The sequence below is a fragment of the Theropithecus gelada genome, chromosome 10 (genome assembly GCF_003255815.1).
Source record: "Theropithecus gelada isolate Dixy chromosome 10, Tgel_1.0, whole genome shotgun sequence".
In the NCBI taxonomy this organism is placed as follows: domain Eukaryota; kingdom Metazoa; phylum Chordata; class Mammalia; order Primates; family Cercopithecidae; genus Theropithecus; species Theropithecus gelada.
In genome coordinates this window covers 45,198,721-45,224,584 of record NC_037678.1, presented here as the reverse complement: position 1 = coordinate 45,224,584, position 25,864 = coordinate 45,198,721, and the positions used below count along the sequence as shown (strand labels likewise).

At 58.7% G+C, this 25,864-nt stretch overlaps 1 protein-coding gene and 1 long non-coding RNA gene across 4 annotated transcripts in view; one reads left to right on the top strand and one right to left on the bottom strand.

Moving 5' to 3' along the window:
* LOC112633227 overlaps positions 1-9,845 on the bottom strand; it is a 13,777-nt gene extending 3,932 nt beyond the window's left edge. Inside the window, exons 1-2 of the long non-coding RNA XR_003121501.1 lie at positions 9,037-9,845; positions 8,921-8,922 (exon numbers count right to left, since the gene is read on the bottom strand). This is a non-coding gene — a long non-coding RNA (uncharacterized LOC112633227). The remainder of the gene's footprint in view (positions 1-8,920; positions 8,923-9,036) is intronic.
* Positions 8,157-25,864, top strand: RBM38 (RNA binding motif protein 38). Of its 3 annotated transcripts, XM_025399688.1 has the most exons (5): positions 8,166-8,580; positions 9,158-9,253; positions 9,416-9,539; positions 10,044-10,098; positions 24,083-25,864. In XM_025399688.1, exons 1-5 carry the CDS (start codon positions 8,344-8,346, stop codon positions 24,378-24,380), a joined length of 810 nt encoding a protein of 269 aa, XP_025255473.1. In that variant the 5' UTR covers positions 8,166-8,343; the 3' UTR covers positions 24,381-25,864. The 3 variants fall into 3 exon arrangements, with proteins under 3 accessions (XP_025255474.1, XP_025255473.1, XP_025255476.1); XM_025399689.1 differs by lacking the exon at positions 9,158-9,253 and having other exon boundaries at positions 8,157-8,580; XM_025399691.1 differs by lacking the exons at positions 9,158-9,253; positions 10,044-10,098.

Genomic DNA, 25,864 nt, shown 5'->3' with positions numbered 1-25,864 from the left:
TTTAACTCTCTTATAAAAAGAGCTCTTTTAATCGGTTGGGAAATAGAAAATAATTTCAGCTCACATGTGACCCTAGCACACTGTCAAGCCCGGGGGGTGAAAGACACCCCAAAAGTGCAGGAAAGAGGCGAAGAAAGGAGTGAAGTGAGCTGAAGAACCCCACCCCCCAGCGATGGCCACCCACGACCTTCCACGGCCAGAGGGGCTGTGCAGATGTGGTTGAGGCTGGGGACCCCGAGACAGGGCAATGGCCCTGGCTTTCTCTGGTGGGCCCGCTGGAATCACAGGGTTGTTGAAGGTGGAAGATCAGGGCAGATGCAGTGAGACTGGCAGGACGCAGAGTGAGGAGGACCCCACCCATCACCGTCACCATCACCACTGACTTTGGAGACAGTAAATGAGGCCACCAGCCAAGGAATGTGAGTGGTGTCTACACTGGAAAAGCCAGGAAATAAGGGATTCTCTGTAGAACCACCAGAAGGGACTCAGCCCTGCCAACACCTTGATGTTAGCCCACTGAGACCCATTTCAGCCTTCCGACCTCTGGAACTAGAAGAGGAGAAATTTGTGTAGTGTTTGAAGCCACGAAACGTGTGGTAATTTGTCATAGTAAACTCAGGAAACCAATACACAGGGGTGCTGACCTGGGGTCCACAGACCCTACAGCGCCCAGGGATAGAATTCAGGGTCTGTGAGCCTAATGGAGAACAAAGATCTTTATCTTTATCAAGCAGAGCTCAACTGAAGTGAGGCCCACTGTGAGCACAGATGCAGCCGGCCTTTGCCTCTATCAGCAGCACCTGCTGCTCTGAAGCCACAAGAAGCCACAGAGGGGCTGGACAAGGTGCCTTACGCCTGTAATCCCAGCACTTCGGGAGGCCGAGGCGGGCAGATCACCTGAGGTCAGGAGTTCGAGACTAGCCTGGCCAACATGGCGAAACCCTGTCTCTACTAAAAACAAAAATTAGCAGGGCGTGGTGGTGCATGCCTGTAATTCCAGCTACTCGGAAGGCTGAGGCATAAGAATCACTTGAACCCAAGAGGTGGAGGTTGCAGTGAGCCGAGATCCCACCACTGCACTCCAGCCTGGGCAACAGAGTGAGGCTCTGTCTCAAAAAAAAGAAGTCACAGAGGTCATGCACCCTCACATACACAGCTGTCGCTGACGTCTTGACATAGCGGTTTTGCTCATCAATCCTTCAAAACTACGGTCTCATCAGCACCACTACTTGACCTTGTTGTTGAACACATTGATGAGGAAGACATTACTTGTCTACATTGCTACATCACACATTTTTTAAAAAATATTTTCATAGCCATTTTTATTTGTTTGTTTTAATTAGAGATGGGGGTCTCTCTATGTCGTCCAGGCTGATACAGAACTCCTGGGCTCAACTGATCCCCTTGCCTCAGCCTCCTGAGTAGCTGGGACTTCAGGCACACGCCAAAACGCACCCAGCCTGTATTTTAAGGTGATTGTTTTCCTTTGGTAATCTAAGCATTTTATTGTATTTGTTATTACTCTTTTTTATAAAGACAGGATCTTGCTCTGTTGTCCAGGCTGGAGTGCAGTGGTGTGATCATAGCTCCCTGTAGTCTTGGTCTCCTGGGCTCAAGTGATCCTCCAGCCTCAGCCTCCCAAGTAGCTGGAACCACTGGCATGTGCCTAGCTAAATGTTTAAACTTCTTTGTAGAGTCAAGGTCTCCCTTTATTGCCCAGACTGGTCTCAAACTCCTAGCCTCAAGCAATCCTCCCACCTCCGCCTCCCAAAGTACTGGGATTACAAATGTGAGCTACCGCGCCTGGCTGGTAAGCATTTTATTTTTAAGTGTTTAATACTATTACCTTAGGTATCAGCTGACTGCCAAGGGTTCCATGGCCCACAAAGGGCCCCTGGAAAGGGAACACAGTTTTGTGAGACTGGGCTGGGAGCCAGGCTGGGCAGAGGTGACTTGGGTCCCTCAGGCCTCACTGGGGAGCGGGAGGGAGGATTGGCAACTGTGTGTGTGCTGGGTGAGAAAATAGAAATTGCAGGAGCTTGGAAGGCAGAATTCCTGCTCAATGTGAGGATGAGCCCAGCATTTTCTGTGTGTTATCTTAGTTCATCTCACAAAAGCCCTAGGAAGAGATGACTACGATGATGCCCATTATATAGCTGAGGAAACTGATGCTCAGAGAGGTCCTCTCCTGCCTCCCTCACAAATGTGTGATGTGTGCAGGGCACAAATGCACAACCGCCTGGCCTGGGCCTGCTCTCTGCTCCCGGCCGTGGCTCCAGCTGCCCTGCAGAGGAGGGAGAGTGAGTTTACCCTGATGAGGGTGGGCAGAGAGGAGCGGGTGAGGCCGGCCACTGCGACCTGAAACAGCGCGGCCCTGCCCAGGCGAGGCTCTGGTTTGAGTCTTCAGGCCCGGCGTTCTTGGGCTTCCTCTTTTTGTTTGTCATGTTGGTGTTTATATCAAGGCTCTTCGGGGACTCAGCTTTGGGCTGAGCTTGGTGCAGGTGGCCTGTACACCCCTACCCTGCAGGCCGGCTCCTTTGCAACTGCGGGAGCCCTGGGTTGCCGTATTTGTCTTCCACATGCAGAGCAGCGAGCCTGGGAATCTGTCCTCAGGGGACGCAAGGCAGGCAGTAGGGCTCGAGTGGGCAGCGGGGCTTGAGTGGGCAGCAAGGCTCAAGTGGGCAGCAGGGCTTGAGTGGGCAGCGGGGCTTGAGTGGGCAGTGGGGCTCGAGTGGGCAGCAGGGGTGGATGGAGCACACCCCGCAGGCCCAGCCAGACCACCACCCCTGTATGCCTTCACTGCTGCCTCCCAACCCCCCAGCGCCGAAGGCTTGCTGTTGTCTCCTGTCGATGAAGGGGCTGAAGCTTTAGAGGGAGATACACCAGCTCACGTTCACAAACCCATGGGGCCAAGGTCAAACAAACTCCAGGCTGGCCCCCAACCCACTGAGCCACAGGGACTGAGGGCATGGGGGGAGAAGACCTATTTCCAGCCCACGCTGGCCCTGTCAGTGGCAGTCACCAAATGGCATCTCCATCATTTGGGAACGCTCTTGGTTGTCACCAAGGAAAACCCAACTAACAATAGCTTAAACACTTCAGGATTGATTTTTTGTATTAACAAAGAGTCTGTCTGTTGGTGCTGGTTTAGCACAGGGGTTGTCTATCTTACTGTGGGTATTTTGGGCTAGATTAATCTTTGTTGTGGGGGGCTGTCCAGTGCATTATAGAACGTTTAGCAGCATCCGTGGTCTCTACTGCCTAGAAGCCAGTAGCGTTCTCTCCCCCAAGTCATGACTATCAAAAATGTCTGTAGACATTGCCAAATGTCCTCTGGATTTAGCAGTATGAGGAACAGTGTCTATGAGTCTCCTGGACTTTGCCTCATGGTCACAATATGACTGCCACAGCTCCAGACATCCCACCCACATTTAGGCCAGAAAGAACAATAAGGGTACCAACTGCCTCTGTGTCTTTTAGCAGAAAAGTGGAAGTTTTCACAGAGGCCGCAACAGGCTTCCACTTAGGTCTCATTGGCCCCAACTGGGTGACATGACATGGCCACCCTCTGCTGCAAGGGAAGCTGGAAGAGCAATGATATATTTTTCCAACCCTTTAGTGGTAATGGGTAAGGAAGAAGAGGGTGGGAGTGGCTGCCCACAGTGCCCGCCACTATCCTGGGACTTTTATACAAGGGCACCTGTCTTCACCACTCTTAAACATCAAGACTATGTCACTTTACTGGGGTTGAGCTGAAGGTTTTAAAAAGCGGTGAGATCTTGGACCTGGGAATGTCTTTTGCAATCTGACTTGTCTGGAAATTCCATATCTACATCTCAGGCCTGCCTCCCGTGGTTCGATAACCTCTTCACTCCTTCCTCTTGCTCATGCACTCACACTTTCCCAGCCTTTCCTGGGTTCCTGGGACAGGATTTCCCTCAGACTGAGAAGTTAGGGAAGCCTTGGCTAGCCACGGATGGAAAGAAGATCCCAAGTCAGTGTCCCAGTGACAGCACTGCAGGGGTGACCGAGATCCGGTGACCAGTGCCAGGCCCTGTGCTCTGCCCATAGAATCATAGGATCCTCCCACTGACCATGTGGCAAGCGCTATAATTATCCCCATGTATAGAAGGTTTGTTAAGAATGATAGCCAGGGCCACATGGCTAGTGAGGGTAGGGCTGGGAGCCTAGGCCCCCTGGCTCCAGCCCTGCTCCTTGTCCCTTCTCTGTCCAGCCTTGGGGCAGCCTGTTCATGGCCACACCATCCAGGACCACATCAGTGTGGGTTGTGGCTCTGAGAGCTGGCTGATAAATGGCCTTTGCCATTTATCCCTTGGTCAAGGCTGCAAGCAGCATAGGCTCAGAGAGCCCAGGGCTGGTCAAGCCTTGAGCCTGCTCTGTCCTGAGCTTGCCCATCAGGACAGGGGTTTGGACTAACTGCCCTTATTGATTCATGAATCAGGCGAGCAGGGCTAGAACTGCCAACACCCCCACTGCAGCTCAGGTGACAGCTGGGGTGAATGGAGTCATTTCCTCCCAGAAGTTCTAATCCTGACTTTCCCTTGCCCCACTTGGCTGTGTGGTCTTGGGCACTTCACTTAGCCTCTCTGAGGGTGCACCTGCCCCACCCTAAAGCAGGGAGACAATGTCTTCTAAATGCTGTTGGGGAACAAAATGAGATCAGGGACCCAGCTTGCCATGAACTGCCCTTGGTGGCATTAGAGAAGCCACGCTGAGCCTCGGTCCTTTCCCTTTTTTTTTTTTTTTTTTTTTTTTTGAGGAGTGTTGCTCTGTTGCCAGGCTGGAGTGCAGTGGCGCCGTCTCAGCTCACTGCAACCTCCATCTCCCGGGTTCAAGTGATTCTCCTGCCTCAGCCTCCTGAGTAGCTGGGACTACTGGCACACACTACCATGCCCAGCTGATTTTTATATTTTTAGTAGAGACGGGCTTTCCCCATGTTGGCCAGGATGGTCTCAGTCTCTTGACCTCGTGATCTGCCCACCCCGGCCTCCCAAAGTGCTGAGATTACAGGCGTGAGCCACCGCGCCCAGCCCTCTCCCTCTTAAAACTGGGCCAAGAGCACCTACGTATGACAAAGGCGGTTTCCAGATTATCACTTAATGTATGTAAGACACCCAGTCCAGGACTAGCCTAAAACAGGCATTCCAAGGCAACTGACCTCGATTGTTATTAGTGATTTGTAAAGAATTAACCACATGAATGGACCCAGCACTTAGAAAGTCCTCATTAAATGGCAGGAGCTGTATTTCTCACTTCTGAGCCTTTGCATGCTCTTCCCTCCACTGCTCCCTCTGTGCAAACGGCTGTCTCTCTCATAGCTCCCAGAGGCCTTCCCTGTGGACACCAGCCCTCTTGGCCTCCCCTGGGCCCCTCCTCTTGTGCTCTACTCAGCACTTGCCTAGGAAATTTTCTCTACATAGAACTCTAATACTAAACATTTTCATTCATGCATGGTCTCTTGTCCCCTCTTAAAATGTAAGCTCCAGAGGGATGTTTGTTTCCTACTTGTTGTGTCCCTGGGACCAAGAACATGGGCCTGGCATGTGATGAGCCATTCGTAAGTGTGTGTTTGGAGTCATTCATAAATGTGTGTTTGAGGCTGGGTGCGGTGGCTCAGCCTGTAATCCCAGCAATTTGGAAGGCCAAGGCAGGAGGATTGCCTAAGCACAAGAGTTCGAGACCAGTCTCTACACAAAATATAAAATTATCCTAGCATCGTAATACACACCGGTAATCCCAGTTACTTGGGAGGCTGAGGCAGGAGGATGGCTTGGAGCCGGAGAGGTCGAGGCTGCAATGAGCTATGATCGCTACACTCCAGCCTGGGCAACAGGGCGAGACCTTGTCTCAAAAAAAAATTTTTTTTAAAGTGTGTGTTTGGGTGAATGACTGATTGTTAGGCAGAAGTTGGTGACCCGTGGCGACATGGGGCCGCCGGAGGGGCGGAGAGATTGGTGATCCAGAAACCCAAGGAGGCCTGGGGCGAAGGAGTGCGACTGGACCTGCAGCTGGGCAACCGCGTCTCCAGCCTCCACGGTCCTGTCCCGCCCCCTTCCGGGCAGGCAGAGGCCCCGAGGCTGCCCCGCCGCCTGGGCCCGGCCCCCGCGGCAGCAGCCGAGCGGCCGCACCCCCACTTGGGACTGTCTTGCCGGGAGGGGCGCGGGCGGGGCGGGCCCGGGCGGCGCTGGGACTTGTAGGCCGGGAGCCCGGGCGCCTCCGGGCTGAAGCGCGTGGCCGCGCCATCGACGGGGCTCCAGCCCGCCCAGGTAACGCGACGGCGGGGGACAGCCTCGGAAAAACTGAAGGGGAAACTGAGGCCCGGTGAAGGGACCCAGCTGGCCTAAGAGCATGCGGCCGGGCAGTGGCCGCCTCCCCCGGCCTCTAGGGGGCAAGTGAAGGTCACACTTAAATGAAAGTTTTCAAAGGCGCTTCGAAGGGCCTCTGGCTGGGCTGGAGCTTTCCCCACTGCACCTCCTTCCATCGTGGATACACTCAACAAACATATCCCAGAGCCCTCTCCTTGCCAGGCCCTCCAGCTCGGGCGAAACATCCCAGGTCTCTGTTCTCGCGGCGCCCAAATAGCAGGGGAGGGGCTCCAGGCAGGCGAACACACAGGGAGGGGAGCGGGGAAGCTCCGCGAAGGAAGGAGAGGAAACCACGCGGGATAAAGGACAAGAGGGGCCGCGAGCAGGGACAGGAGCGTCAGGAACGAGGAACGAAGCGAGAAGGGAGGAAAGGAGGCCGAGGCTTCCGGAAGACTCGGGGTCCCATCCCCATTGAGCAGAGAGCTAGAGCGGGACCGGGGGGAGGGAGAGGTCAGAGGTCAAGGCTGCGCGTGGAGTGTGGGCCGTGGAGTGGGGGAGGGGGCGGACAGACTCCTCCCCGCCGGCAGCCAGGGCAGAGGGTGATGGAGGAAACGCGGGGAACTCCTCGGTGCTGGAGGAAACGTGGGGAACTCCTCGCCGGCCTCGCGGTCCCCCACAGCCCACGGAGTGCCACTCCCAGTCCCCACAGACTCCACCTGCGTCGTCCTGTGCTGAGGGGAGACCGCAGGGCTGGGGCGGGGAGTGACCCGGCTTAGAGCTGCTGTTTCCCAGCTGCACAGGTCCCAACCGCGGGTTCTGGAGATGAGGCGGGGTTGAGGTCCCCCCGTCCCGGCCTCAGAGGTGGAGAGTGTGACCCTCAGGTCCAGGATCCCGGGGCCTGTGCAGTCACACGGCCCTTCCCTTCGCTCAGAAAAGCCCAGGGCTGGGTTTCATGCTCAACCACTGCCAACTTGAAATTCCTAGGTTTTGAATTAGGGGCCCCGCGTTTGCATTTTGCACTGGGCCCAGAAAATTCTGTGGCTGGCCCTGCCTGGTGTGAAGCTCACAGAGCCCCAGTATAGGCCGCCCTTCTATGGCTGGGGGCCGGGATGAGGGACCGGGGTCTGCTCTCAGCTTGCCCCCAAAGGTCCCTGACACCAACCCAGAACGGGGTGGAGCTGGAAAGAGCCCACAACTGCTTCCTCTGCCCAACCGCTTCTATGGCTGCACCCTGGTGTAGCTCCCTCCGGGGTCGTATGCTGTATGTTTACTGGCGGAATTGTTTCTCAGTCCTAGGCGCTCCGTGGGGCCAGGGAATATGATCTGTGCTCCGCTGCAGCCTCGCGCCCAGTGACGCATTGGGGCCCTGGTAAATATCGGTCGGATGAACTAATCTTACACATAAAACAGAAATCATTTCACTTCTTTAATACGACACGTGGCTGTTCCCTAAGTCGCCGTGGGTTAAATACAGACTCAATAAACAAGATGCTAAAAACCGTTTACATTTAATTCACCAGACGGTGCGCTCCACGAGGTCAGGGGCCTGGCCTCCCTGGTTTAGGGCTGTGCTTAGTGCCTGCAACCAGGCGGGCCCGCGGGGGCAGCCTGGAGAGAAAGGCGCGCCCAGCGCCCCCAGGCCCGGATCCGCCCTCAGCCCGCGTGCGCGCCCCTCCCCCCGATCTCCGCGCGCCCGGGAGCGGCTGGGCGGGGTTGGGACTACGCTTCCCGGCGGTCCCCGCGCGCCTGGGGCGGGGCGGGGCCGGCTGGGGGCGGGGTTGAGCTGGCCGGGGGCGGGGCCGGCTACAAAGCCCGGGGGCGGCGCCGGGGCGCAGAGTCCCCGCAGCGCCGGTCGGGAGCGCAGCGCGGCGCAGTTCGGCGCGCACGGCGGGAGCGGCGCGCGAGTGGTCGGGCCTGGCGGCTGGACGGGCGCCCCTCGCTGCCCCGCGCGCTCCCCGCCGCCCCCCATGAGCGCAGCCCCGCGCAGCCCGGGTCCGTAGGCGGCGGGGCGCCCCCCATGCTGCTGCAGCCCGCGCCGTGCGCCCCGAGCGCGGGCTTCCCGCGGCCCCCGGCCGCCCCCGGCGCCATGCACGGCTCGCAGAAGGACACCACGTTCACGAAGATCTTCGTGGGCGGCCTGCCGTACCACACCACCGACGCCTCGCTCAGGAAGTACTTCGAGGGCTTCGGCGACATCGAGGAGGCCGTGGTCATCACCGATCGCCAGACGGGCAAGTCCCGCGGCTACGGCTTCGTAAGTGGCCCCCGCGCCCGGGCCCGCACCCCGCCGCACACCTTATCGCGGCCCGGGCGCCGAGTCCACTCCGGGGCACACGCCCAGCCGGCTCGCGGCCGCCCCCGCCCCTGGCGCCTCCCGCCGGCGCCCGCACCTGCCGCCTCCCCCGGGCGCGCTCCTGCCGGTCCCGCCCCCACCACCCAGGGCCCGGGGCCCTGTCCCCACCCCCACCCCCACCCCCACCCCTGGTTTAAAAGGAAGAGCCGCTGTGTTCAATTAGGACTCCTAAGTTGGTGGGGAGGTTTTGGAGCCAGTGGGTACTCGGGGTTTCCTGGAGCAGCGGCGGGTGAGGAGCAACGGCTCCACCCCGGGGTGTTAGGAGCCCTTCGGCCTCCCCCATATTTTCAACAGCCCCCTCAGCCACCCCAAATAAACATCAGCTTAAGTAAAAACGGTTTGAAGACACTTTCCTACTTCCCTTCCAAGTGCAACGTCGCAAACTCCTTCCCAGAGGGAAGTCTTGGCCCTCACTGGTGGGCAGTCCCGGCAGCCCCCCCACCTCCCTTCGGGGTTCGTTTTTGCCCTGTCCCCGCAGGGGATTATTTTTGTCCTTGAAGGCCACATTTCCCAGGCCTTGAACTTTGAGGAGAGGAGCTGGAATCCAGGAGGCATCTTTGTGGGAGGGCCCCAGGTAGGGGTCAGAGGGGCTTTGGCTCAAGGACCCTAGGTTACAGGCACCCTCAGAGGAAGGGAAGAGAGGGGTGGCAGCATCCGGTGCCAGGGCGGAGCCCTCTGCCCCTTTTGCCCCTAGTTTCCCTCACGGCAGCCCCTGATGTGTCTGTGGCTCCTCCAGGTGACCATGGCCGACCGGGCGGCAGCTGAGAGGGCTTGCAAAGACCCGAACCCCATCATCGACGGCCGCAAGGCCAACGTGAACCTGGCATATCTGGGCGCCAAGCCTCGGAGCCTCCAGACGGGTGAGAGCTTGTGTTTTCCTGCTTGGCTCTTCTCGGTTTCTATATTGGGTGTCGGTATCTGTCGGGTGGAAAGAGGCCCCCCCTCCTCGCCCCAGCAGTGGCAGTCGGCTATCATGTGCCTGCAGAGCCGCCACAGGGCAGCCATCCCCCCCTGGAGGATCTAGACCCCTTCTCACAGCGTGTGGCCCACAGAAGGGGGTGGGGGGGGGCAGGGAGGGTACTGCATCCCAGTTGCCAGCTGTCTTCGCAGGAGGGAGGAAGTGGCCAAGGGGCCTGGAGATTGGGAGTGCCGACACCAGTGGCTGCTGACACCTGCGTCACTGGCTGCCACACTTCAGAGGTGTGCTTTAGGGTTCATGAGGGGGAGGTCTGGGAGGGGAGAGGAAGCTGAGGATCCCTTTTGACTAGAGATGTGTGACTTGTGGGATTCTGCCACCATGTGTGCAGCCCCTGAGACATCGTTCCTGCAGCAAGGCCAAGTCCCTGATTGTTCTCTCGTTTTAGGCTTTGCCATTGGGGTGCAGCAGCTGCACCCCACCTTGATCCAGCGGACTTACGGGTGAGTGGATGTGGCTGGCTTGGGGTGGGCAGTCCTTGGAGATGAAGTGGAGAGGGCCTTGGGCTTCCTGGGTTTGGAAGGCTGATGAAATGACGGTTTTCAGACATGTGATTGCGTTTAAGCCAAGGGAGTGAAGAGAAGGCAGATTGCATTTCTCCATCCCTGGCAGAGGCCACACCACCTAGGGGATCGTGAGCCTTGGAGCCTGCCTGCCTTGGTGCACACCCCAGCTCCCTTTGCTAGGTGTATGGCCTTAGTTTTGTCACCTGTAAAATGAGAGTGGGCACAGCACATCTGAGTTCTCTGAATAGAGGGTTTAGGGTGGGCCTGGTGCAGGTAACGCCCTATTAAAGTGTTTGCTGATGACTCTTAGGGACTGGCAGGCCGGGCTCTTCCCCAGGCGCTCCTGTCACCTGCTCTAGTGCTGGGGCGGGTGGTGGCAGTAGGCCATTGCCTCTCAGGTCTGATGTTTGAACGCTGCTGCAGATATGATGTGTTCAGGGCGGAGGCCACCTGCCTGAGTGGCCTGGCCTGTGGGCTTCTAGTCTGACTCATTTAGAAGCAGCACATCCCACTCTTCTCCATCCTAAAATGCCTCCCACCTCCCTGCCCTTTTTAAAACATCTGATAAGGCCTGGCAGCTGCTTGGGGAAGGACACGCACACTTAAGGGATACAAAGGGTACTGCCTTGTGTCCTGCCTCCCCACCTCGGTGATGGATGGGAGCTGTCTGCCCTAGCACCGTGGCGTATTGATGGGGTTGGAGTTGGAGGGGAAGGCAGCTCAGAGACCACCACCCCTTTTAGGGCATTGGCACTTCATGAGCTTTCTGAATCCGAATCCCTAATGCCAGTTGATCATGTGTGTGCACACACACGTGCGTGCACCGTGTAGATACCATGGAGAGACACACAGCTTGAGGAGTAACCTGCCTCACCGGGGCAGTGTGAACAAGGGGCCTGTGGAACCGGGCTGAGCCTGGCTCCCAGGTGAATGGGTCAGAGGCCCCAGCAGAAGTTGTTGTGCCCACTTTTTGGGAGCACTTGGGGTTACTTGGGGGCTCCCTGCCAGCTTCCGTGTGTACTGGTGGATGTGTGCAAGTATAGCAATGGGAGGAGCCGCTGGTTGAGGGGTGCTGGAGGGTGGCGGGGCCCTCCTAGCCTGTGTGAGTGGCCGGGCAGCTCAGCTTCCTGCTGGGGTGCCTCTGTCCTCCTGGGAAGGGAGTATGTAGGGTGGTGGGAGCAGGCCGCCCTGTCCGTCTCATGCTGGAATCTGTTTTGTAGATGTCTAGAATCGTCTTAGAGGGTGTTTGGGGACACTCCAGCCTTCATGCCTTCACCAAGATTCTTCCTCTGGGGTTCAGGCCACAAGAAGAGGGTGTTCCTTGTTTTTCAGAACCTTGGCTCCGTTCCCCAGGCCCACAGCAGGCGCCTGGGGGCATGGGCTGGGCAGGAGCCGCTGCCCAGAGGCGAGGGTGTGTGCCTCCAGTGCCTGCAGCTCTTTTCTGCTTACAGTGGGATGAGGCCTTCCCACCTGCATCTGGGCTCTCTCTGATCCACGCAGCTGCCTGTGAGATTCCATAACCATCAGTGCTCGGCCTCTGGGGCTTGCAGATGTGGGTTCGAATCCTGACTTTGCTGCTTACCAGCTGGGTCTGTCTTGGCAGTGGCATCCTCCTTATCCAGAAAACAGGAACATTAACTGCTTAAAACAGTGGACTGAAACTATTCTTACTTTATAGGTGGGGAAACTGAGGCAGAGAAAGGCTAACCACATGTCCGGGCCTGGGGAGGGGGCGAGGTAATAGACGTCCGGGAGGAGATTAGAACACAGGTGGTGGGTGCCTGAACATATGCTTGCTTGGTGGGGTAGGGTGGGAAGGGCCCCAACCCGACCTTTCCCTTGTTGTCCTGGAATCCTGTGAACACCACCCATCCAGAAGCAGTTGGGATCAGTCACAGTGTTTGCCACTGTGTGTACCCGACTTCAGGCGACGGTGTTTTGTAACTAAATCTGCTGGCTGGCCGTTAATACCTGTGACGGTGAAGAGGCCGCAGACTCTATTCGTTGGTTGCCAAAGGGTGGAGACCCAAACAGGGACGGTGTCAGAGGGACCATCCGCTCTTGGTCTCCTGGGAGATCTGAACTCAAGCCTCTGAGAATTGCGCCGCCCGCTGCCCCGGCCTCTAGGCCTTACTGAGGTGGGTTGGGGGAGGCTCCCGGGTGCAGCTCCTGGGTGCAGCGGGGCGGGCTGCCTGGGTCAGCTGTCTGCCCCCAGCCCCCGCCCACTGGAGAGCTGGGCCGTCAGCGTCCCTTTTGTCTTTGTGAACAATCAGGCCCCGGGAGCACAGCCGGGCCTGACTCAGCGGCCAGTTTTGTCAGCGGCCAGTTTTGTCGGCCTTGGGCTGGCAGCGAGGCCCGCCCTGCTGTTGGCTGAGGGCATGGAGGGGGGTGGGAGCCAGGAGCCCGGGCAACTGAGGGTTGTCCACCAGTTAACCCCTTCCATGCCTGGCTGAACTCTTCCTCGGCTTTCTGACCCCGACCTTTTATACCTTGCCCTGGACAACTCTGAAGATCCCACAGCTCTGCTTTTAGGCAGGACCCTGTGGAATCTTCGCCTGGCTGGGTCTTAAATGTTAGTTTAGAATGATTTACCAAAGAACTTTACACTTTATGCTATTTGCCGGGATTTCCTTGCCTCTTTCCTTTTTTTAAGTTGAACAGGCTCTGTGAGACCTAACTCACCTCTGCATTTCTAACTGTATGTGGCGGGGCCAACGTCCGCGGTTTGGAGGAGCCTTCCTCTGCGGTGGCAAGTGCAGGAGCCGGTGGCCCTGGCCCGCCAAGGGTGTCTGCCAGCTGAGCGTGTCCGTCACCTGCTGGAGGGAGGGGAGCTGCAGCCATCTGGAGAGGGTCTGTGCCCAGGCAGAGCTTAGTCTGGCCTGGAAGGTGCCCTGGTGTCAGGGGGTGTCTGTCCATTCCTGGGCTGAGGGCACCGGGAGTAGAGGTTTGTCCTGGGCCTGGCTGCGCCCAGAGCCTCTCCTTGGGTTCTTTTTGAAGGACCAGCTGCTTCCCTGGGTGCAGCTCTCCCTGCCTGTTAAGGGGGCCCGACTGTGGCCTTGACTCCCGTTCACTGAGTGCCTCGCTATGTACATTCTAGAATGTTGGAAGGGGGTGAAACATCCCTGGCCTCCACCCCTAGAAGCTAGTAGCATTGCCTCCCCCAAGTCATGACTACCGAAAATGTCTCCAGACATTGCCAGTGTCCCCTGGGTTTAGTGGTGTGAGGACGAGTATCTGTGAGTCTCTTGGACCTTGCTTCATGGTCACAAGATGACTGTCACAGCTCCAGACAACACAGCCACGTTCAGGGCAGAAAGGACAATAAGGGATAGTACGAACTGCCTCTGTCTCTTCTAGCAGAAAAATGGAAGCTTTCACAGAGGCCTCAACAGGCTTCCACTTAAGCCTCACTGGCCACAATGGGGTGACAGGACATGGCCACCACAGGGGCTCTGATATGACAAGACAGGCTCCTGGGACTCCGGGGTGTCAGGTACAGGTCGTATCCAGGCCCTGGGGTCTGCCTGGGCTTGAGGCCAGGCCCAGCCCGTCTCTGCAGGCTCGTGCCCATCTGTGAGTGAGAATAGTAACACTGCCTTCTCTACAGGGTCAACTTGACTGTGTGTAGAGGGTCTGGCCATGGGAAGTCACAGTCGGTCAGTGGCGCATCTCTTGCCGGCCCTGCTCCAGGGTCTGTTGATTGACTGACTATGCAAAACCGAGGCTCAGAGCAACTGAGAGACTTGTTGGGTTCACACATCCCGGGATGGTGGGGCCTGAGCTGGGGGGCTGCGAGACTCTTGTCCCTCCCCCAAGGACTCAGCATCTCCTTCTGGCTAGATGGCAGCTCTTGGATGAATCAGAGCACAAGGCCCTGAGACTGATGACGGCCGTGAGACCCTCTCCCAGGCATGTGCCTGCCCCACTGTGTGTATAGTTTCAGGGACCCCAACATCCTTCGTGTGAAGGTCTCCGGTGCCCACGCTGGCTGGGTAGTAGATGGCTGCCCTTGCCATCACGAGGCCTTGGTGTGTGCATGCCATGGGGCCTGGATAGAGCACCTGGGTCCCCAGGGTAAGAGGAGGGCCTGGGGAGGCAGTGATGGGAAGATGTCTGTCTCCTTGAGAGCATGGGATGCGCAAGCTGGAGAGAGCGTCAGCAGCCACTCCCAGCATCATTCATCCATCAGGTGTTTATTGAGTGCCTGCTGTATGCCAGGCCTGGTGCCAGGGATCCTTTGAATAAGAAAGACACAGTCCCCGATCTCAGGGTGCTCACATTCTGTTTGTGTACTCATGGGCCCGCGTGGCGATGCGTGCAGTTAAACAGGAAGCTGGCGGAATGAGTGCCTGTGTGGGGACCTCACAGTCCCACGTCTCGAGTACAGTGGTGGGGAGATGTGTCTGTGTGTGTGATAAAGCTTCACAGTTCGTGTGTAACTACACTTGACGTATAAGGTTAGTGCGTGCAGAAGATGATGCAGTGTGCTGAAGGCCTGCAGTCCAGGTCATAGCACTGTGCCTGGGTTAGTGTCCTGGTTTTGCTAATGTCCTTAGTTACTCTGATGTGCCCTTGGGGGATGGAGGAGGCAGGGTACACAGGACCTCCCTGTACTGTTTTTGCAACTTCTTGAGAGTCTTTTATTATTTTAAAATACAAAGTGAAACAAAGCCAGATGAGCTGTTTGCAGGTGATGGCGTGTGTGTGAGTGTACGCATGCGCACATGTGCGAGCGCGCTGGGGAAGGTTCCACTGAGGATGGGGGAAATGGGCCCTATAGGCGTCTGGGGAAGAGTAAACAGCCCAGGCCCAGGGTGACAGGCGAGCCGCAGGTCGCCGTGGCGGGCACAGGGTGAGCACCGCAGGGCAGAGGCAGAAGCTGAGGTCAGAGCCAGGCGGCATGGGGGCTGGGAGGAAGTGACTCCCCCACACACTGTGGCGTCACGTTTTCACCCTGAGGGTGTCTCGTGGTGGCCCCGCTGCCCCCCCCAAGGCTTCCTGTTTGGCAGCTCATCTGGAGCCAGGCGTGGGCTGCGCTGTGGCCCTTCTGGGCGGGCGCCCGTGCCGCACCTGTTGTTTGTCCTGTCTGCTGAAACAGAAAGCAGCCTTTGGGTGGCGGGGGCTCCTCTCCGAGCATGAGTTCTCACCCTGGCTCCCTGCTGGGCCTGGGGAGCCTCTTCTGGAAGCCTTGGACCAAGGGAGGCAGCTTTGGCTCAGGGCAGAGGCCTGATCACAGAGCGAGGTGGAGGCCCAAGCTCCAGCTTTCCTCGTTTCACCTCAGTTTCACCTTGTGTCCAGGGTGGACAGGCTGAGAACTCTGCAGTGTGCTGGGCACATCAGGACCTTCCCGCTGACCTTGTTTGGGTGGAGTAGGGAGTTGGGCACTGGGTCAGCTCGTCTGACAGATCTTGGCTTGCTTTGTACCCGGCTGGGGACGCGTGCCATGGGGGTGAGGGGAGACCCGGTCCCACACCTAACAGTGTTTCCTGCAGCGAGGTTCTGAGAGGAGGAGAGAGACAAAGGAGGTCAGCGTGCCTCAGAAGACGACAGGAGCTGGGGAGGGGAAGGGAGCAGCCGGGGAGGCTCAGGGCCCAGCAGGGTGGCCTCAGCTCCTAGAGGACTTTGATGACCCAGGGAGGCGCCGCGACCTTCCCCCAGGTGACTCCCGGGCCACGCAGGCTCGGAGCGGAGGAGGGATGGGTCAGTCTGCATTTTTGTTTTCAGAGTGTTTTTGTTTCTGGCTGCTGGGTTGAGCCTGGACTGCCGAGGGTTAGGGTGGTGGTTGGAGGCCCTTAGAGGATGCCCAGTAATCCAGGCGTGAGACAAGGGTGCTGCCTGCCCCAGCGGCCCTGCTGAGATACAGTGAGATTCTGGGTACATATTTTGAAGAACCTGGGACAGAGGAGTCCAAGAAGATTCTGGAACTTTGGGCCTATGAAGTGGGAGATGGGCTTGGCCCTGACTGGGGTGGGGGCTGCTGTGCAGTACAGTTTTGGGGAGGTCAGGAGTTGGAGTTTGGGCAGGTTCAGCTGGAGATGCTGTTCCAGGCCTGGCATTGCCCCACAGAGAGGACATTTGACCTGTGTCCTGTGACTGGCTGCCCCACAGAACCTGAATGTCAGAACCAGCTCCCGGCCCTCCCCCTAACAAGTCACTGGGGATTCCCGGGAGGCAGAGCCGTGGCCTGGCTTCCTGCCTGCCGGGCGCCTCGGGGACCTTCCCACACCCAGCCAGGCGGGAGTCAGAACCCTAAGAGCTGCGGTCTCTCTGCCGCGGTGGGGCCAGGCCCCTGGAGAGCAGGGAAAGTGAAATGGGCTCATTTGCCTTTTTCGTTTTTATTTTCAGAGGCGACTTTATGTTCAGAAAACGAGTCCTCATGGGCCATGGGCAGTTCTTGTCACCGAGAGTTCTGCTCTGAGTGTGGGCAGCGTGTGTCCCAGGCACCATCTGTGCTTCCCTCGCCCGGCCCGCCGGCGTGGGGTTCTCAGACTGCAGGGGCCCAAGCCCTCTGTCTTGGGGGCAGCGTTGGACTCTGCAGCATCCTTAATGTACAGATGGGGAAACAGAGGCCGGAGGGACTGAGTGATGGTCCATGCGACTTGGACAGGCATGGCCAGGATCTGGACTTGGGGCTCTTCCTGCCCTTGGACCCCTGAGTCTCCATGGACTGAGTCAGCTGGGGTGCTCTTGGCTGTGTGCTGACCCTGGCTGTGTTGGGGTGCAGATGCTGCCTGGGCCACATGTGAATGGGAAGGGAGGCAGGCACTTCAGATTTCCAGTGTGGACCAGGCCCTGGGTCCCCCTGTCCTCTCCTGGGCTGTGGCAGTGCCAGCTCCTCGTGCATGCCCAGCCCTCCTGGGATGGCCTGGCCTTTCCAGCCCTAATGGTGGCCGGTTTCAGTGACTCCGTGATCTGGGAGTTTGGTGTTGCCCAGGCTCCAGCACTAGAGGGAAGCAGAGAACCCCTGAGTCGTCCTTCCGCAAACACCCCTGACCCCAGCTAGGTGCCTGTGCCCAGTGTCCAGCGTCGCAGAGGGGCTTGGGTGGCATGTGGGAGGCCTGTCCCACCCATGCCCCTGGTTTCTTCCTTGGCTCTGCCTGGACTTTGCACAAGTGGTGGGATGAATTCTCTGGGAAACAGATTCGCCTCTGATTGGTGCAAGGCCCTTTTCCAGGATCTTGGTGGGAGGATAGAAGTTTTCTGCAGAGGATGAGGAGGCACAGAAGCCCGGTTGTTCTGAGGCCGGAACTTGTAAGGAAACTGGAAGGGAAGGAGGCTCCTGCCCCCTCCTGTGAGGGAACAGCTGGGCCGTGGCTCTGCATCCCTGGGGAACGGATGGGACTCCAGCGGCGGCCGTACAGCGGGCCGATTCCAAAGTGGCTTCTAGAGAGGGAGCAAGTGCCCTGTCCTGAAGAGGCCGGCGGGCCCTGGCCAGACAGGAGCAGCCCTGATGGGCATTGGGTCCCCCGACCTTTGGACTCCTACCTGATTGCGCCTGGCCTCTGGTCTGTTTTGCTCACCAAGGGTTCTTGTCTGCTGCCCTCTGACCTGGGGCTGAAAGTCCTAGGAAAGGAAGGGCCTCTGTTCCTCCCAGCATTCCTCAGGCCCAAGGAGGCATCGATGCTGCTGAGGCCTCTGGGGTGCACAGAGCATTAGATCCTCACAGCAGCCCCCTGGGGCGTGTGGTTCCCTAGAGGCAGTGATGAGGTCACCCGGGGCCGCCAGGCACCTGGCTGGGGAGCAGAGGCTGGTGGGCTGTGCCTGTCTAGCTGTGACTTGCTGGGTGGAGCCGTGCCTGCCTGTCCCTCCAGCCTACCCAGCCCTGGCTGCTCCAGGCTGAACTGCTTTCTCTGCCTTCTTGGGGCAGGGACTCTTGGCCTGGGAAGCAGTGGCCATTCCAAGGCGGGGGGCTCTTTTGCCTCCCAGCTGTCTGCAAAGCTGGGGCCTGCCTCAGACAGTCAGCACTGGGCACCTGCTGTGCTGGGGCACTTGGGATGCAGCGGCCGAGACCCTGCTTTTGTGGGGAAGACATTGTGCAAGGTAGATGACAAGGGGGCTTCTGATCATAAGAAACAGAGCCGCGGCTCAGGGTGGGCCCCTGAGGGGTGAGCTTTGAGCTGTGGGAAGAAGCAAGTGCATAGGTACGAAGGTCCTGTGGTGGGAAGGAGTCGAATCTGGGAACAGAAGGAGCCCAGGGCAGTGGTAGTGCAGGTGGAGATGAGTTTGAAGAGGTAGGTTGAGGCCTGATAACGCAGGAAGCCACGAGGGAGCAGTTTGGGTTTTCTTCTGGGTACAATGGGAGACAGCTGGAGGGTTCTGCTCCTGGAGGTGATGGGGTCCTAATGTTTTTGTTTGTTTGTTTTTTGAGACGGAGTCTCGCTCTGGCGCCAGGTTGGAGTGCAGTGTCTCGATCTCAGCTCACTGCAACCTCCACCTCCCTGGTTCAAGCGATTCTCCTGCCTCAGCCTCCTGAGTACCTGGGATTACAGGCACGCACCACCACACCACCACGCCCAGCTAATTTTTGCATTATTAGAGACGGGGTTTCACCGTGTTGGTCAGGATGGTCTCGATCTCCTGACCTCATGATCTGCCCGCCTCGGCCTCCCAAAATGCTGGGATTCCAGGCATGGGTCTTGATGTTTTTTTTTTTTTTGAGACGGAGTCTCGCGCTGTGTCACCCAGGCTGGAGTGCAGTGGCGCGATCTCGGCTCACTGCAAGCTCCGCCTCCCAGGTTCAGGCCATTCTCCTGCCTCAGCCTCCGAGTAGCTGGGACTACAGGCGCCCGCCACCACGCCCGGCTAGTTTTTTGTATTTTTAGTAGAGACGGGGTTTCACCATGTTAGCCAGGATGGTCTCGATCTCCTGACCTCGTGATCCGCCCGCCTCGGCCTCCCAAAGTGCTGGGATTACAGGCTTGAGCCACCGCGCCCGGCCGGTCTTGATGTTTTTAAGACAGCTCTGGCCTCCGCTGGGTGAAGGATTCAGGGATGGGAGGCGGGCCGCCACCACCACCAAGGCAGGGCCGTGCCATTGCACCCACCTGGAGAGTTGGTGATGAAGGAGAGGGAGGATCGGGGAATTGAGGGATGAAAGCAGGGAGCTCCCCTGTTGGATGGTGTGGGCATGGGCTGCAGTTGGGGGGAGTGGGCAGGGCAGTGCCTGGGTGGCCGGGTGGGCTCTTCACTGAGGTGGAGAGGGCAGGAGAGTCCCACCAGGGCCAGGCAGACATGTGCCCTGGCAGGTGAGCCAGGGCAGGGCACACGGTATTGACTGGAGCTTGGTGGGTAGGGTGGTGTGCGGCTACCAGGCCGTACCCTTGTGTGCAGAGGCTGTGGCACCTGACCTTTCTGAGTCTGGAGTATGGGTGGGGGTGCTGAGGAACCTGCCTGGCGCATGCACCCGCTCCCCATTGCCAGGGAGTGGAGTCTTGGGCCTGCGGCCGGACGCAGGCCTAGGGTGGGGCTGCCCTTGGACAATGTGGGGCCAGTGGTTTGGCTGCAGTTTTCTGTCTCACCTGACCACTCAGTGGGTTCGCCCAAGCGTGCATGGCTGCGTGTGCCCCTCTGTATCTCTTAGTTCCCACCTGCCTCCGTTGCGGCCCGCCCCCGGCATGGGCACTTGTGGTCAGAACAGCAGTGAGGATTCCTTGTCTTTGCCCTTCGCCGTGTGGTTTCTGATGTTCCACAGTCGGGCGTCTCAGCCTCGGCACTGCAGACCTTTAGGGTGGCATCGTTCTTTGTGGTGGGGGCACCCTGGGCGTTGTATGAAGCATTCAACACCCCTGGCTTTGACCCCTAATGTCAGCAGCACTCCCACCCCCACCGCATATGCCTAGTTGTCAGTTGTGACAACTAGGACTGTCGTTAGGCATTTTCCAGCATCGCCTGGGGACACAGTTGTCCTGGTTGGGAATCGCTGCTCTAGTGATGCCTCTAGGGCCTCACAGCGAGTTCTCGAGGCCATCCTCTGTAGGACCCAACTTACAGATGAGGAAACTGCACCTTGGAAGTTTTGAAACCTGTTTGGTATCTCAGACAAGTGCAGGGCCAAGGTGCAGCCCTAGGAGGGAGAGAAGCAGCTGGAGCCCAGCTCCTGCCTGGCGGGGCTCCTTCTACCTTAACGTCGGCCAGTGTTCTCACTCCGCCTTGGGGCCCTGAGGTGTGGCCCCTGCTGTGCCTTCCTTTTATTTTGAGCCGAATCTGGGGCCCCAACCAGTCCTTGTGGGCACAGCTACCAGCGGCAGACCCCACTGTGCCACTCCCTTGCTCTGTGATGGGGCAAGTCGCTTGGGGCCTCTCTGAGCCTCGGATTTCCTCTCTGGGAAATGGGCTAGCACTAGCATCTTTTCTGTGGCTTTTTTTTTTTTTTTTTGAGACGGAGTTTTGCTCTTTCGCCCAGGCTGGAGTGCAGTGCAGTGGCGTGATCTCAACTCACCACAACCTCTGCCTTCTGGTTTCAAGCGATTCTCCTGCCTCAGCCTCCCGAGTAACTGGGATTACAGGCTCCCACCACAACGCCTGGCTAATTTTCGTATTTTTAGTAGAAACGGGGTTTCACCATGTTGGCCAGGCTGGTCTTGAACTCCTGACCTCATGATCTGCCCTCCCTGGCCTCCCAAAGTGCTGGGATTACAGGCGTGAGCCACTGTGCCCGGCCTTCTGTGGCTTTGAAAATACTTCGTAAGTTATCCCAGGCCCCTTATGTACAGAAAGATGAGTAGATACTGACATGCGGTGTCTGCAAGGATCAGGAAACAGGAGAGCCCCCGTTCCTCCCAGCCTGAACATTGCTCCCCCACGCTTGTGTTTGAGTCGCCCCGGGTAGGGCAGCTCCTTGGTGGCCCACGCAAGGCTCTGGCGCCGATGATGTGGGGCATCAGAAACCCAATGGAAATGACGGCAGCCCTCGAGGTGAGTGTGGCGGAATCTGGCTGCCCCATAGCCCCAGGCACTTGTGTTCTGTGTCCCTGGTCTGGGCAGCGGTTCTTGAAGGCAGCTGTGGATCAGGACCCTGGGCCTGTTCGTGCAGATTTCTGGGCCCCGTCTGCCTTTGCAGTTCACATGGGATCCACATTTGGGGGAGGTGTCTGAGGCAGGGGCATGACTGCCCATGTTTGGAGAAGTTGTGGGTTCAAAGCTTCCATAGCCTCCAACTAAGGAATGTTTTTGAGGTTCTGAGAGCTGGGTGGGGGGGCACTGGTGATGCCAGGGACAGCCTGCTGGGCACAGTCCCAAGACAGTCCTTGCTGTGTCTCCGCTCGCCCCCTTCCCGAAGGAGGCCTCTGAGACCCTACTGGGGCCCTCTACTTCTGCTGGCCAGAGCGCCTCATCTTTCTCAGTGGGGTCTGTGCCGCCCACCGGGCCTTTGTTCTGTCAGTGCCACGTGCCCAGTGCCTCCCACAGGCCTGGCCCTGGCAGGGAGCTGGGGTCCAGACAGAACCATCTCTGACAGAGCGTGCCGTCCGGTGGGGCGTCAGGCAGCATAGGGAGGTGGGGGACTGGCCTGCACGTGGGGTCGCGGGGCCAGAACAAGGGCTCCAGGCAGAGGCATTGGCAGGTCCCAGGCCCAGGTGGGGAGGAGGCGAGGGATCGAGGCGCTGCGGGGTGTGGGCTGGCACCAGGGTGGAGCTGGATGTGCGGTGGAAGCCAGGGGTCAGCCGGCCGGGCCGCCCCCATGGTGGGGGTGCCGCTGGAGGGTTGTGCACAGAGGCTACCGGCTGCCCTCGTCCACTCTTCAGATGCTCATACTGGCGCCTGCCTCCGCCCTTGTGCCTCAGGGCTGCTCCCCTGTGGCCAGCTCTGCCTCATGATTAGGTCTCTGCAGGCATCCCCTCCTTCAAGAAGCCGCCCTGTCCTCTCCCCCATCGCTGTCCACACATCACAGCTCTCTGCTGTCTTGACTTCCCCAGACGCCGCCCCCTACCGACCTACAGACTCTGGTTTATGCGTTGGTGCGTTTTAGTGCCTCTCCCATCCTAGAGGCTAAGCCCCTCGAGGGCAGGGGCTGTGTGGTCTGCTCCCCTCTGCATCCTGGCAGATATGTGAGAAGGGCGTTACAGCTCGAGAGCCGGAATTCGAACCCAGGCCTGGCTCCGTGCAAGGCTCTTGTTCCCATGGAGGATGCAGGGTGGACAGCAGACCTTCTAAGCTGGGGAGAGGGAGAGGAGGCGTCGCTGCTGGGTTCCTGGCAGGAGCTGCCTGGGCCTCTGGACAGATGCTGTGGAGGGTTGGCCGTGTGGGCTGCAGGTGTGGTTACAGCAGCCATTAGGGTGGCTCAACCTGGGAAGGAAAACAGCAGTAGAGAGGGTGACGCGGTGTAGAAACTTCCCACACACTTCCCAGATGGGGTGGGGGGAGCAAGAGGCCCTGGGTGCACCCTCAGGCACAGGCCAGGTGTGCCCTCAGTTGTTTGCTGCCAGGTCTGTGGGAGGAGCAGGGACCCGCACCCCTGTCATCCAGGTTGTCCTGGTTCCCACTGTTCCTGTAGGGCTGCAGGATCCACTGAGCACACCTGCCTTTGTGCTGGAAGCCAGGGCTCCTCTCTGACCCTCAGGGTCCCTGGCTCTGGGGAGTGAGCACGTGTTTTCAGTGGCCCACATGTTACCAAAACGTGCTCCAGAAAGCTGCCCAGTTTCTGTCCCTGCCGAATGCAGGAGAATGCAGGGAAGATGTTGTACTTTTCCTCCGGAGCTGCTTCCCTTGAGTAGGGGCTCTGCCTACGGGTGCAGGAGGAAGCTGAGCTTCCAAGTTGCCCCCCCAGGCGGGCCTGGCCTGTGTAACACGCAGGCGTGCAACGCAGAGGAGATCCTGATGCCCAGGGTGCAGTGCTGTGCCCTGGCAAGACCACTCCGTGCCTCAGGCTCTGCAGCAGCTTCTGATGCCGCGGAGGTGGCTGTTCTATTGCCACCTGGGAAACTGAGGCTGAGCGGCTTGCGCCAGGCCACCCAGTAGCTGGTTGGCAGAGCAGGCACATGCCGGGAGAGCTGCCTCCCTGAGCCGCGTTTCCCCCTTGCTGAGAGCTGGGCATGGTGTTGCATGGCTAGCCCACAGCAGGCAGGAAGTGGTGGCCTCGACGCATTTCCACAGTGGCCTACTCAGGTAGGGTTAAGAGCACAGCTCTGAGGCCAGCTGACTCCTGGCCCCTCCACCTCATCAGCTGTGGGACCTTGGGCAAGTCACCTGGCCCCGTGTGTGAAATGGGCCTCATGATGGGAAGACTGAGCCGACAGGTTGATGCACACAGTCACAGTACGGGTCTCCCCCAGCGTGGGTGCTGGCGAGTCTGGCAGCTGCTGGCGCCGTCATCTCAGTGGTCGCTGCCATTGCACTCCTTTGCTCCAGCATTCACGCAGTCACTGTCACGTCCTCACGGAGCTGCTGCAGGCCAGAGTCCGTGCTGGCAGGGACAGAAAGAAACTCTGTGAGGAGCAGGTGTTGGCTGGGGGAGAGGGCATGTCCATGAGCTGAGTGTGCAGTGTCACTTGGTGGGTGTTGGGTGTCAGGGAGATGAACAGGGCTGGACTCCCAGACGTGCAACGTGGGCCTGGTCTTTATCTTGTGCTGTGCTGTCGTGGCTTCAAATTCTCAGTCATTTGAAAACAATCATCCAAGATTGTTATTTTTGCACCAGCCCCAGGGATGTGGAGTGTAGGGCTGGGATGTGGGGGTGCAGTCTGGGAAGGGCCTTGCTGAAAAGGAGACGTGGAGGGGAGGAGGGAGCCTGGTGGATAGCGCGAACAGCCAGTGCAAAGGCCTTGAGGCAGCAGCCTCCGGCCCGGTGCTGTTTCTGTGCCCATCTAACTGATGAGGAAAGTCGGGGCGCGGGGGGCGGGGGGCGGCACACATCGTGTACCCTGCTGTTCTCTGAGCTGTTCCCCGATTCTGTTCTGGCCCTGACCCGCTCTGCTTGGCCCCACAGGCTGACCCCGCACTACATCTACCCGCCAGCCATCATGCAGCCCAGCGTGGTGATCCCGGCCGCCCCTGTCCCGTCACTGTCCTCGCCCTACATTGAGTACACGCCGGCCAGCCCGGCCTACGCCCAGTACCCACCGGCCACCTATGACCAGTACCCATATGCTGCCTCGCCTGCCACGGCTGCCAGCTTCGTGGGCTACAGCTACCCGGCCGCCGTGCCCCAGGCCCTCTCAGCTGCAGCCCCCACCACCTTCGTGCAGTACCAGGCGCCGCAGCTGCAGCCCGACAGGATGCAGTGAGGGGTGCTCCTGCCCCGAGGACTGTGGCATTGTCACCTTCACAGCAGACAGAGCTGCCAGGCCATGATGGGCCGGCGACAGCCCGGCTGAGCTTCAGTGAGGTGCCACCAGCACCCAGGCCTCCGAAGACCGCTCGGGCACTCCGCCTGCACCCGGGGACAGCGGGGAGATGGCTTCTCTTTAAATCTAGGTCCCATTGTGTCTTGAGGGAGGACTTTAAGAATGACCGAGAGCTATTTAAAGACGCAATCCCAGGTTCCTTGCACACCATGGCAGCCTCTCCTTGCACCTTCTCCTGCCTCTCCACACTCCAGGTGCCCTCAGGTTTGTGTCTCCCCCGCCGCATCGTGGTGGGTGTCACAGACCCTCTGCAGCCCCTGGCTGCCCTGGCCTGTGCAGAGATGCCTGACTCCAGGGAAACCTGAGAGCAAGAAGTTAATGGACTGTGTATTGTAACTTGATCCTCACGAGCTGTGAGCACAGTCGAGGTGTGAGGACACGGCCTCCTGTTGGAGTCGCATTTTCTCCATCAGGGCACATGGGTGGCTTCCTCAAGCCCAAAGGAGCTCCCAGGCACACGGGGGCCGCCGGTAACAGGGGCAGCCGGCCAAAGGCCCCTTTCCAGTCACAGCACTGAAGTTGCAACTTTTTTCTTGTAATTGTTTTGCTACTAAGATAATTTCAGAAGTTCAGTCTATTTTTTCAGCGGATACTGCCGCCACCAAGAATCCAAAACCTATTTTTGACTTGGAGAGACTTGCTTTTGTTGGTTCCGCCCATGGAGACGACGACAGTGTTTCTGTATAATAAAGTGTCTGCCGGCTCACGGGCCAGGATCCTCTCGGTGGGATGGGCCCCATAGACAGGAGGCCCTGCAGGCCCGTGCGGGCCACTGTCTGCTGCCACCTGCCAGGGTGGCAGAGTGAGTTGTCTCAGGACCCCGTCACTGCGACATTGACGCTCCTCTCCCTTCCCTCCCTCCCCAACTCCCCAACCACTGTGGAAGGGGAGAAGGGAGTGACCCACAGCATCCAGGCCACTCAGGGTCTAGACCACGGTGGTGCCAGCCTGGGGGGGCAGGGGCCCTCAGCTCTGCCTGCTGGAGCAGTTGAGTGCAGGAGGGTGCGCCTCTTCCCTCTACCCCCGCACCACCTGCTGTGTGCCAGCCCGAGACGGTTCCTGCCTGTCTTGGGGATTGGTGGAGGGAGGAAGCAGTTCTGCCAGTTGTGGCAGGGCTGCTATGGGGCATCCAGGGCTGTGGGGGTCTGGAGGAGGGGACATGAGGTGAGAGGTATCCTGGCCAAGGGCGGGGGGCGGCGGGGGTCTCCCTCCGGACCTACCTCAGGGAGCTGAGCGTGCAGGCGCTCCAGGGCAGGCCTGGGACAGAGTCAAGGCCCAGAGAATAAAGGTAGCTAATCTCATAATAATATTTTTATTAGAATGTTCTGATGATAAAAATAAAACTTGTTTTCTTTAAAGAAAAA

Excerpts from the sequence above, each read along its gene's own strand:
- RBM38 (XM_025399688.1), top strand. The coding sequence starts at position 8,344 with ATGCTGCTGCAGCCCGCGCCGTGCGCCCCGAGCGCGGGCTTCCCGCGG. Across the intron at positions 9,254-9,415 it reads TCTTTGTGGGAGGGCCCCAG|GTGACCATGGCCGACCGGGC; the intron begins GTAGGGGTCAGA and ends TGGCTCCTCCAG. Across the intron at positions 9,540-10,043 it reads GCCTCGGAGCCTCCAGACGG|GCTTTGCCATTGGGGTGCAG; the intron begins GTGAGAGCTTGT and ends CTCTCGTTTTAG.